Raw genomic sequence first — 11825 nt, forward strand, 5'->3', positions numbered from 1 at the left:
GCCGCCATCTTCCCGAAACCACGTGTCGGCATGGGCGCCGCCATCTTGCCGGAATCCACGTGTCGGCATGGGCGCCGCCATCTTGCCGGAAACCACGTGTCGGCATGGGCGCCGCCATCTTGCCGGAAACCACGTGTCGGCATGGGCGCCGCCATCTTGCCGGAAACCACGTGTCGGAATGGGCGCCGCCATCTTGACCGAATCCACGTGTCGGCACGGGCGCCGCCATCTTGCCGGAGTCCACGTGTCGGCACGGGCGCCTCCATCTCGCCGGAAACCACGTGTCTTCATCAGCGCCGCCATCTATCCGAGCCCAGAGGCTACCCCGACGCCTTAGATGCCCCTTCCCGCGACGCCGCCGGCCTCACGCGAACCGGAATATCATTCCGGCCCCCGGGGACCCGCGGAGAGCGCAAAAATCCCGGCAAAAATCGAGAAAAAAGATCCGGTCATGGGGGCCGCCATCTTCCCGGAAACCACGTGTCGGCATGGGCGCCGCCATCTTGCCGGAATCCACGTGTCGGTATGGGCGCCGCCATCTTGCTGGAATCCACGTGTCAGTATGGGCGCCGCCATCTTGCCGGAATCCACGTGTCGGCATGGGCGCCGCCATTTTGCCGGAAACGACGTGTCGGCACGGGCGCCGCCATCTTGGATTAGGGTTAGTTTTAATCGGTAATTTTAACAATTAGGGTTAATTTTAAAGCTCTTTTAGGATTATTTAAGGATTTTTTAAAGGTTCTTGGGGGATTTTTACGGGTGTTTTAGGGGCTTTTTAAAAGTAGGGCATTTTGAGTGTATTCGGAGGCTCTTTTTAGGGTTCTGTGGGGTGTTTAAGATACATTTTCTCTCTCTCTTTCTAACTTTGTTTTCCTTTCTAGCTTTAGTTTAAAAAAGCAGCAGTAGAAAAGTTATTTACGGTTAGGTTTATTGTAGTTTTTATTAGGGTTCAATGGTGTGGGATGTTTGTTCTGTTAGTAATAGAAATAGGTTTTGTTTTGATGTGCTGCGATGGATGAGCGTGTGCTGCGTACCGGTGCTGACAAAGGTACAGTATTTTTATGGCTCTGATGTGTCGGGTTAATGAATTTATATGGTCTAATATGTAGATGAAAATAAAAATAAATATACATTTAAAAATAAATATAAAATTATAGTGGTAAACAGAAATATAGAAATCAAATAGATAAATACATAAAACTATAATATATTGTATATTATTGTAACATAACATATAAATTATAGTCTATTATATATGTAAACAAAGATATATAACTATAGAATGTAAATATAAAAACAGTAAAATAAATTGGAGAATTTTTTTTGTTTTTTTAGGTTATAGCTGGGTTTTATAATAAATGTGGTGGTGGGCTTTGCTGCAGCTGGAATTTGTATCTATTTCAGGAAGCGTCATACAGTATATCCTGCAATTTAATAGATCCCCTGCTATGTTAGTTGTAGTGGAAGAAGCTGAATGAAACCAGGACACTGAACTTTGGTGCACCAAACCCCTGCCAATAACAGGTTTTCAAATAACAAACCCACAGTTTACAACAATGTTAAAAGCCCAGCCTACAAAAATACCAAACTCCCAGCCAAAAAAAAATACTAAAAACTTGGCCTACAAAAATATCGAACAAACCAGCCTATAAAAAACTGCATTTCAAAATACCAGAACAACCTAGTTTCAAAATAATAGGAAACCCAATTTCAAGGTACACAGGAGGTGAGGGCTGCGGGCAGAGGGACCGGTTGAGGGTAAAGGGAGAGGCCTTGAGGCTGGACAGTCCAGTGGAGATCAGGGTACAGGATACAGCTGTACCACCCCCTCACCCCAGCCCTAACCTCAGCCTAACCAGCTCCCCTAAAAACAGCCTTTTCCCCCAACAGCAGCACAACACAGCAACCCTAACAGCGAGACCAGAGAGCAACCCTCACACACCAGGACAATGACAGAACCCTCAGAGAACAACAGACCCACTGCGGCTAGAGAGCAACAGGTAGAGTTTGGAGACTGAGCACGTCTTTTTGAGTTTTTTTTCTCAGGACTTTTAAAGGTATTTAGGGGATTTTGGAAGGACTTCTCTGGGACTTTTTAGGTATTGTTGGGGCTTTTTCAAAGCCATTCTGTGATTCCCTAGAATATTTTGAAGATTATGGGCAGGGTCAGAGGAAACACCCTCTGAAAAGGCAGAGTTTTAGGACTGCAGTGGAATGCTTTAGAAAGGGGTCAGGGGTGGCACAGCAGGTCGGTCCCACACTGCCAGTCCAAAGGTTGTAAGTTTTAGACCCAGCTAAGTTGTTGTGGTCAGGGTTAGATGCTCTCAGCTTTGGTCTGGGAGAATTTCTGCACAGAAAAACTCACCCCCTGAGTTTGCTGATGCCAGTTTGCAGGAGGTGCTTGGCACTGCCAGAGCAGCCCGAGTTCTCGGTGGGGGCAGCTTTGCTCCTGGAGAAATCCTGTGCTGGCCCTCTTCCCTGTAAAACCAAACTCACCCTGCTGCGTGTCGACGTCCATCCGCAGGAGGCACGTGGCACTCCGAGGGCAGCAAGAGTTCTTGGTGTTGGCAGCTGCGGACTGCGAGAAATTGTTCTCTGCAGTTTTGGAGGCCGAATTGCAGTTTCTGCCATGGCACACAGAGAGGAAAGGCTGTTAATTTCCTTAGAAAGGAAAGCCTGGCACCCCATGGTTTAAGGGCTGTATAGGGGAAAGAGCTCCTCACAGGACCTTTCTTCACCTCAGCCCCCACTCCAAGGTCTAGCAGGCCCCCCGTGTGACAAGCTGCTTTCAGAGGGTTGCCCGGGCACACCTGCACAGGGAGCTGCTAGGCCAGAGGGACTAACGGGGACGGTCGGAGCATCCAGCACGGACTAGGAAACAGCCAGACCCACCTGGGCACTGAGCATCACTTTGAGAAAACGCCAAGGGAAGAGCCCTTTTGGCCAAGGGGCCCGCAACTGAGCAGGCCAGGCAGCAAGTGGGGTTCCAGGAGAGGGCTTTCAACTTTCCCCTTTTACAGTGTCAGTCCCTCTCCAAAGCCCCCAGACCCTCCAGAGCACTCCCAGAAAGGAGAGGGGTTATTAGGAGAAAAAGAGTTTATAAAAAAGGGAAAAAGCTTCATTTTCCATTAGTTTTTGTGTTCAAACTGGTAGGGACTTGGATTCCCCTGCAATTTTAATGGTCTCAGTTGAAAGAATCCCTGCCTTTTCTATGCTGTTAGGGGTGTTAATTGACAGGGAGTCCTCATTCTCTATTATTTGGCAGTTTAAAAAGAAGGGAAAATCTTGACAATGTTTCTTATGGTTTGAATTAAGGGTAGCCACCCCTTTTTGTTGTCCTGAGGCCCAAATTGAGGAGAAGGCCAGCTATCCCTCCATCCTAAGGTTTGAACTGAGGAAAAATCCTTCTTTTTTCATCACTGGAGAGATTTAAAGTGTGGAAAGCCCCTCTTTTCCCAATATTTAAGGAGAGCAAATTAAAGGGCAGAAACTATTTATTTGCCATTGTATTAGCTTCAGTAGAGGTAACTGCCCCATTTCCTCTTTTTAAGGAGTTCACTGGAAGGAAGCTCTGCCTTTTTCAGCATCTTAAGGGTTTAAAACTACATTTCAGGGCACTTCTTTCTATGCTGTAGGACCAAGTATCTCAGAGAAGGATGAGCCTCACATGCCCTTAACCCTTACACTGCCTGGAGGCTTTTATTTTTCTTATTTTTCCTTATAATGTAGATAGCCTAAATTAGAGGTCCCAAGGAGACTTAGACTATTCATACCATTAGTATTCTTCTCCACCCAGCTTAGTCACATGGGAAATACTACTTAGTAGCCACTAAGGAATAATTACCTAAGTTAACAGCAAATTACCCAATCTATCTAGTTATGCTGCCTAAACAGAAAGTTTTATTTCTTACCAGTTTGCTGCCCTTTTGCTCCAAGCAGTTGCTACAAAAAAGAAAGCGCTGTTATTTTTCTGAAGAGCTTTCTTCTATAACAAGCACTTTACTCCCCTTGAATTTGAGTCAGAGAGGCCAAACAGCTGCAGCTGCTCTCTGGGCTTTTATACTCGGTGGGATTTGCCCCCTCCCTTTTCGTGGGTGCCATGGAACGAGAGGCGGGCACAATCAGGGGTATATTAACCCCAGCCTTGGCTGTGGGGCTTCATTCCCTCTCTGGGATGTGCTGGGGTAAGAACTCTCCTCTCATTTCAGTGAAGAGGCTCTTTCAGCTCATCTCAACTTCTTTCCAGCAGGTGTTTCTGGGCATCTAAAGCATAGAGGCTTTGAAGATTCTGTGAAGTAAACAGCATGGAATACAGGGAGTATTTAGACTCATGATTTTGGCTTTTGTGTTTAGGGGTGGTAAAGTGCATTTGTAATTTCTGGTTTTGTTCTTGTTTTGTTTTGTATTTTTTTTTAGGAGGAGCGCAGCATCCAGAGATTCCTGGTTGTGTCAAGTACAACACTTTTTTCAGCAGATTCATCATGTCACAAGAGGGATCCGCCCAGTGTCAAGGATGATGTCTGAGATTGAGGCATCAGGTGAGTTGAGGATTGTGATTAGGAGAAGGAATGTGAGCAGGCATACAGTTAGGAATTATTGTGGGTGGGGGGAGGTTTGAAGGTAGCAGGGTGAAAAAGGATGTTTATTTGAGGACCCCCCCCCCAAGGCTTTTTCTCTCTGTTTTTTCCTCTGTCTTCTTTTCTCTCTGTTTCCCTCTGTCTTTTTTTTCCCTGTCTCTTCCTCTTCTTTTCACTCTTTTTCCTTCTCTCTATTTTTTTCAGCCTTTACTTCTCTCTCTCTTTTCTCTCTCTCTCTCTCTCTCTCTTTTCTCTCTCTCTCTCTCTCTCTCTCTCTCTCTCTCTCTCTCTCTAACTTTGTTTTCCTTTCTAGCTTTAGTTTAAAAAAGCAGCAGTAGAAACTTTCAGGCTCCCGGGGAGTAAAGGAAAAAAATAAAAAAATTAAAAATACAAAACAAACCCTTTATTCCCCGGAGCCTGAAATTTTACTGCTGCGCACCGGACATATAGTTTTTATTCTTTTTACTATATACATTAGATAGGAACCCCACCCTCTCCTAATCAGGACCCCCAGCCGACACCAATCAAGCCTAATCAGCACCCCCAGCTGACACCAATCAAGCCTAATCAGTACCCCCACCTGACACACCCCCAGCTGACAGCAATCAAGCCTAATCAGTACCCCCAGCTGACACCAATCAAGCCTAATCAGTACCCCCAGCTGACACACCCCCAGCTGACACCAATCAAGCCTAATCAGTACCCCCAGCTGACACCAATCAAGCCTAATCAGTACCCCCAGCTGACACACCCCCAGCTGACACCAATCAAGCCTAATCAGTACCCCCAGCTGACACAAATCAAGCCTAATCAGTACCCCAGCTGATACCAATCAAGCCTAATCAGTACCCCCAGCTGACACACCCCCAGCTGACACGAATCAAGCCTAATCAGTACCCCCAGCTGACACACCCCCAGCTGACAGCAATCAAGCCTAATCAGTACCCCCAGCTGACACACCCCCAGCTGACAGCAATCAAGCCTAATCAGTACCCCCAGCTGACACACCCCCAGCTGACAGCAATCAAGCCTAATCAGTACCCCCAGCTGACACCAATCAAGCCTAATCAGTACCCCCAGGTGACACACCCCCAGCTGACAGCAATCAAGCCTAATCAGTACCCCCACTGACAACCCTTAGTTACAGCATAAAACTATCAGTCTCCCAGTAAGAAAAAATAAAATTAAAAATACACAAACCCTACCCCACTGAATTCACTGCTGCACCCATTGATCACAATAAGCATAATAGGAACCCCCCTATCAGACCCCCAGCCGACACCAATCAAGCCTAATCAGCACCCCCAGCTGACACCAATCAAGCCTAATCAGTACCCCCAGCTGACACACCCCCAGCTGACAGCAATCAAGCCTAATCAGTACCCCCCTGACACCATCAAGCTAATCAGTACCCCCAGCTGACACACCCAGCTGACACAATCAAGCCTAATCATACCCCCAGCTGAACAATCAGCCTAATCATACCCCCAGCTGCACAGCCCCCCACATCAAGCCTAATCATACCCCCAGCTGACACACCCCACTGTACCCAGACAATCAAGCCTAATCAGTACCCCACGACACACCCCTGACACCAATCAACCTAATCAGTACCCCAGCTGAACAGCCACAATCAAGCCTAATCATACCCACACCCCCCCCACAGCTGACACAATCAAGCCTAATCAGTACCCCCAGCTGACACCAATCAAGCCTAACATACCCCAGCTGACACACCCCAGCTGACACAATCAAGCCTAATCAGTACCCCACTGACACAATCAAGCCTAATCATCTCACCTACCATAACAGCACCCTATACCCAAGCACCGACCCTGTCACCAAGCCCCGCCCCTAGGTCCCCCCCCCCTTCCCCAAACCACAGCCCCCCCAGCCAAGCCCGCGCCGCCCCCAGGGGCCGCCTCCCACCGCCACCCCCGCCCCTAGGCGCCCCAGTCCCCGGACACCGCCCCCCCGTCGCCAAGCCCCCGCCCCCTAACACCACCCCCGGTACCAAGCGCCCCGCCCCGCTCCGCCCCGCCCCCGGCGCCGCCGCCCCGCCCCCGGCACCGCCCCCCCATCGCCGTGCCCCCGCCCCCGGCGCCACCTCCCCTACCGAGCCCCCGCCCCCGTGCGCCGCCCCTCCGTCGCCGGCCGCCGCGGCCAAAGCCGCCCCCACGGCTCAGAAGCCCCTCCCCGCGACGCCGCCGGCCGCACGGGAACCGGAATAACACTCCGGCCACGGGGGACAGGAGGAAAGCGCAAAAAACCCGGCAAAAATAGAGAAAAAACAATCCGGTCATGGCGGCCGCCATGTTGCCGGAAGTGACGTAATTCGGATGGCGCCGCCATCTTGTCCCCTTACCACGTGTCGGCATGGGCGCCGCCATCTTGCCAGAAACCACTGTCGCATGGGGCCGCCATCTTGCCGAAACCACGTGTCGGCATGGCGCCGCCATCTTGCCGGAAACCACGTGTCGATGGGCGCCGCCATCTTGCCGGAAACCACGTGTCGCATGGGCGCCGCCATCTTGCCGGAAACCACGTGTCGGCATGGGCGCCGCCATCTTGCCGGAAACCACGTGTCGCATGGCGCCGCCATCTGCCGGAAACCACGTGTCGCATGGCGCCGCCATCTTGCCGGAAACCACGTGTCGGCATGGGCGCCGCCATCTTGCCGGAAACCACGTGTCGGCATGGGCGCCGCCATCTTGCCGGAATCCACGTGTCGGCATGGGCGCCGCCATCTTGCCGGAAACCACGTGTCGGCATGGGCGCCGCCATCTTGCCGGAAACGACGTGTCGGCACGGGCGCCGCCATCTTGGATTAGGGTTAGTTTTAATCGGTAATTTTAACAATTAGGGTTAATTTTAAAGCTCTTTTAGGATTATTTAAGGATTTTTTAAAGGTTCTTGGGGATTTTTACGGGTGTTTTAGGGGCTTTTTAAAAGTAGGGCATTTGGAGTGTATTCGGAGGCTATTTTTAGGGTTCTGTGGGGTGTTTAAGATACATTTTCTCTCTCTCTTTCTAACTTTGTTTTCCTTTCTAGCTTTAGTTTAAAAAAGCAGCAGTAGAAAAGTTATTTACGGTTAGGTTTATTTGAGTTTTTATTAGGGTTCAATGGTGTGGGATGTTTGTTCTGTTAGTAATAGAAATAGGTTTTGTTTTGATGTGCTGCGATGGGATGAGCGTGTGCTGCGTACCGGTGCTGACAAAGGTACAGTATTTTTATGGCTCTGATGTGTCGGGTTAATGAATTTATATGGTCTAATATGTAGATGAAAATAAAAATAAATATACATTTAAAAATAAATATAAAATTATAGTGGTAAACAGAAATATAGAAATCAAATAGATAAATACATAAAACTATAATATATTGTATATTATTGTAACATAACATATAAATTATAGTCTATTATATATGTAAACAAAGATATATAACTATAGAATGTAAATATAAAACCAGTAAAATAAATTGGAGAATTTTTTTTGTTTTTTAGGTTATAGGCTGGGTTTTATAATAAATGTGGTGGTGGGCTTTGCTGCAGCTGGAATTTGTATCTATTTCAGGAAGCGTCATACAGTATATCCTGCAATTTAATAGATCCCCTGCTATGTTAGTTGTAGTGGAAGAAGCTGAATGAAACCAGGACACTGAACTTTGGTGCACCAAACCCCTGCCAATAACAGGTTTTCAAATAACAAACCCACAGTTTACAACAATGTTAAAAGCCCAGCCTACAAAAATACCAAACTCCCAGCCAAAAAAAAATACTAAAAACTTGGCCTACAAAAATATCGAACAAACCAGCCTATAAAAAACTGCATTTCAAAATACCAGAACAACCTAGTTTCAAAATAATAGGAAACCCAATTTCAAGGTACACAGGAGGTGAGGGCTGCGGGCAGAGGGACCGGTTGAGGGGTAAAGGGAGAGGCCTTGAGGGCTGGACAGTCCAGTGGAGATCAGGGTACAGGATACAGCTGTACCACCCCCTCACCCCAGCCCTAACCTCAGCCTAACCAGCTCCCCTAAAAACAGCCTTTTCCCCCAACAGCAGCACAACACAGCAACCCTAACAGCGAGACCAGAGAGCAACCCTCACACACCAGGACAATGACAGAACCCTCAGAGAACAACAGACCCACTGCGGCTAGAGAGCAACAGGTAGAGTTTGGAGACTGAGCACGTCTTTTTGAGTTTTTTTCTCAGGACTTTTAAAGGTATTTAGGGGATTTTGGAAGGGGCTTCTCTGGGACTTTTTAGGGTATTGTTGGGCTTTTTCAAAGCCATTCTGTGATTCCCTAGAATATTTTGAAGATTATGGTCAGGGTCAGAGGAAACACCCTCTGAAAAGGCAGAGTTTTAGGACTGCAGTGGAATGCTTTAGAAAGGGGTCAGCGGTGGCACAGCAGGTCGGGTCCCACACTGCCAGTCCAAAGGTTGTAAGTTTTAGACCCAGCTAAGTTGTTGTGGTCAGGGTTAGATGCTCTCAGCTTTGGTCTGGGAGAATTTCTGCACAGAAAAACTCACCCCCTGAGTTTGCTGATGCCAGTTTGCAGGAGGTGCTTGGCACTGCCAGAGCAGCCCGAGTTCTCGGTGGGGGCAGCTTTGCTCCTGGAGAAATCCTGTGCTGGCCCTCTTCCCTGTAAAACCAAACTCACCCTGCTGCGTGTCGACGTCCATCCGCAGGAGGCACGTGGCACTCCGAGGGCAGCAAGAGTTCTTGGTGTTGGCAGCTGCGGACTGCGAGAAATTGTTCTCTGCAGTTTTGGAGGCCGAATTGCAGTTTCTGCCATGGGCACACAGAGAGGAAAGGCTGTTAATTTCCTTAGAAAGGAAAGCCTGGCACCCCATGGTTTAAGGGCAGACAAAGGGCTGTATAGGGAAAGAGCTCCTCACAGGACCTTTCTTCACCTCAGCCCCCACTCCAAGGTCTAGCAGGCCCCCCGTGTGACAAGCTGCTTTCAGAGGGTTGCCCGGCACACCTGCACAGGGAGCTGCTAGGCCAGAGGGACTAACGGGACGGTCGGAGCATCCAGCACGGACTAGGAAACAGCCAGACCCACCTGGGCACTGAGCATCACTTTGAGAAAACGCCAAGGGAAGAGCCCTTTTGGCCAAGGGCCAGCAACTGAGCAGGCCAGGCAGCAAGTGGGGTTCCAGGAGAGGGCTTTCAACTTTCCCCTTTTACAGTGTCAGTCCCTCTCCAAAGCCCCCAGACCCTCCAGAGCACTCCCAAAAGGAGAGGGGTTATTAGGAGAAAAAGAGTTTATAAAAAAGGGAAAAAGCTTCATTTTCCATTAGTTTTTGTGTTCAAACTGGTAGGGACTTGGATTCCCCTGCAATTTTAATGGTCTCAGTTGAAAGAATCCCTGCCTTTTCTATGCTGTTAGGGGTGTTAATTGACAGGGAGTCCTCATTCTCTATTATTTGGCAGTTTAAAAAGAAGGGGAAAATCTTGACAATGTTTCTTATGGTTTGAATTAAGGTAGCCACCCCTTTTTGTTGTCCTGAGGCCCAAATTGAGGAGAAGGCCAGCTATCCCTCCATCCTAAGGGTTTGAACTGAGGGAAAAATCCTTCTTTTTTCATCACTGGAGAGATTTAAAGTGTGGAAAGCCCCTCTTTTCCCAATATTTAAGGAGAGCAAATTAAAGGCAGAAACTATTTATTTGCCATTGTATTAGCTTCAGTAGAGGTAACTGCCCCATTTCCTCTTTTTAAGGAGTTCACTGGAAGGAAGCTCTGCCTTTTTCAGCATCTTAAGGTTTAAAACTACATTTCAGGGCACTTCTTTCTATGCTGTAGGACCAAGTATCTCAGAGAAGGATGAGCCTCACATGCCCTTAACCCTTACACTGCCTGGGAGGCTTTTATTTTTCTTATTTTTCCTTATAATGTAGATAGCCTAAATTAGAGGTCCCAAGGAGACTTAGACTATTCATACCATTAGTATTCTTCTCCACCCAGCTTAGTCACATGGGAAATACTACTTAGTAGCCACTAAGGAATAATTACCTAAGTTAACAGCAAATTACCCAATCTATCTAGTTATGCTGCCTAAACAGAAAGTTTTATTTCTTACCAGTTTGCTGCCCTTTTGCTCCAAGCAGTTGCTACAAAAAAGAAAGCGCTGTTATTTTTCTGAAGAGCTTTCTTCTATAACAAGCACTTTACTCCCCTTGAATTTGAGTCAGAGAGGCCAAACAGCTGCAGCTGCTCTCTGGGCTTTTATACTCGGTGGGATTTGCCCCCTCCCTTTTCGTGGGTGCCATGGGAACGAGAGGCGGGCACAATCAGGGTATATTAACCCCAGCCTTGGCTGTGGGGCTTCATTCCCTCTCTGGGATGTGCTGGGGTAAGAACTCTCCTCTCATTTCAGTGAAGAGGCTCTTTCAGCTCATCTCAACTTCTTTCCAGCAGGTGTTTCTGGCATCTAAAGCATAGAGGCTTTGAAGATTCTGTGAAGTAAACAGCATGGAATACAGGGAGTATTTAGACTCATGATTTTGGCTTTTGTGTTTAGGGTGGTAAAGTGCATTTGTAATTTCTGGTTTTGTTCTTGTTTTGTTTTGTATTTTTTTTTAGGAGGAGCGCAGCATCCAGAGATTCCTGGTTGTGTCAAGTACAACACTTTTTTCAGCAGATTCATCATGTCACAAGAGGGATCCGCCCATGTCAAGGATGATGTCTGAGATTGAGGCATCAGGTGAGTTGAGGATTGTGATTAGGAGAGGGAATGTGAGCAGGCATACAGTTAGGAATTATTGTGGGTGGGGGGAGGTTTGAAGGTAGCAGGGTGAAAAAGGATGTTTATTTGAGGACCCCCCCCCCAAGGCTTTTTCTCTCTGTTTTTTCCTCTGTCTTCTTTTCTCTCTGTTTCCCTCTGTCTTTTTTTTCCCTGTCTCTTCCTCTTCTTTTCTCTCTTTTTCCTTCTCTCTGTTTTTTTCTGCCTTTACTTCTCTCTCCTTTTCCTCTCTCTCTCTCCTCTCTCTTTTTCTCTCTCTCTCTCTCTCTCTTTTCTCTCTCTCTCTCTCTCTCTAACTTTGTTTTCCTTTCTAGCTTTAGTTTAAAAAAGCAGCAGTAGAAACTTTCAGGCTCCCGGGGAGTAAAGGAAAAAAATAAAAAATTTAAAAATACAAAACAAACCCTTTATTCCCCGGGAGCCTGAAATTTTCTACTGCTGCACCGGACATATAGTTTTTATTCTTTTTACTATATACATTATATAGGAACCCCA

General features: G+C 47.5%; 1 protein-coding gene and 2 long non-coding RNA genes across 10 annotated transcripts in view; 2 read left to right on the top strand and 1 right to left on the bottom strand.

The window, feature by feature from the left end:
* The first annotated feature begins 25 nt into the window (after window positions 1-25).
* Window positions 26-8806, top strand: LOC135455638 (uncharacterized). 8 transcript variants are annotated; one of them, XM_064729019.1, is made up of 5 exons: window positions 26-661; window positions 1891-2000; window positions 4247-4318; window positions 4417-4538; window positions 5060-5369. In XM_064729019.1, exon 1 carries the CDS (start codon window positions 31-33, stop codon window positions 658-660), a length of 630 nt encoding a protein of 209 aa, XP_064585089.1. In that variant the 5' UTR covers window positions 26-30; the 3' UTR covers window position 661; window positions 1891-2000; window positions 4247-4318; window positions 4417-4538; window positions 5060-5369. The 8 variants fall into 8 exon arrangements, 6 of the variants coding, with proteins under 6 accessions (XP_064585089.1, XP_064585087.1, XP_064585088.1 ...); XM_064729017.1 differs by having other exon boundaries at window positions 4250-4318; XM_064729018.1 differs by having other exon boundaries at window positions 4250-4318; window positions 4420-4538.
* LOC135455644 (uncharacterized) lies at window positions 2263-10927 on the bottom strand. The gene is made up of 4 exons (XR_010442365.1): window positions 10671-10927; window positions 9117-9375; window positions 3912-3942; window positions 2263-2624 (listed from the first exon to the last, which is right to left on the bottom strand). It is a non-coding gene; the product is annotated as an uncharacterized LOC135455644 (long non-coding RNA).
* LOC135455645 (uncharacterized) overlaps window positions 10920-11825 on the top strand; it is a 1482-nt gene continuing 576 nt past the window's right edge. The window contains exons 1-2 of the long non-coding RNA XR_010442366.1: window positions 10920-11294; window positions 11818-11825. The exon at window positions 11818-11825 is cut by the window's right edge and continues 252 nt beyond it. This is a non-coding gene — a long non-coding RNA (uncharacterized LOC135455645). The remainder of the gene's footprint in view (window positions 11295-11817) is intronic.

This window comes from Zonotrichia leucophrys, chromosome 19 (genome assembly GCF_028769735.1).
Source record: "Zonotrichia leucophrys gambelii isolate GWCS_2022_RI chromosome 19, RI_Zleu_2.0, whole genome shotgun sequence".
Classification (NCBI taxonomy): Eukaryota; Metazoa; Chordata; class Aves; order Passeriformes; family Passerellidae; genus Zonotrichia; species Zonotrichia leucophrys.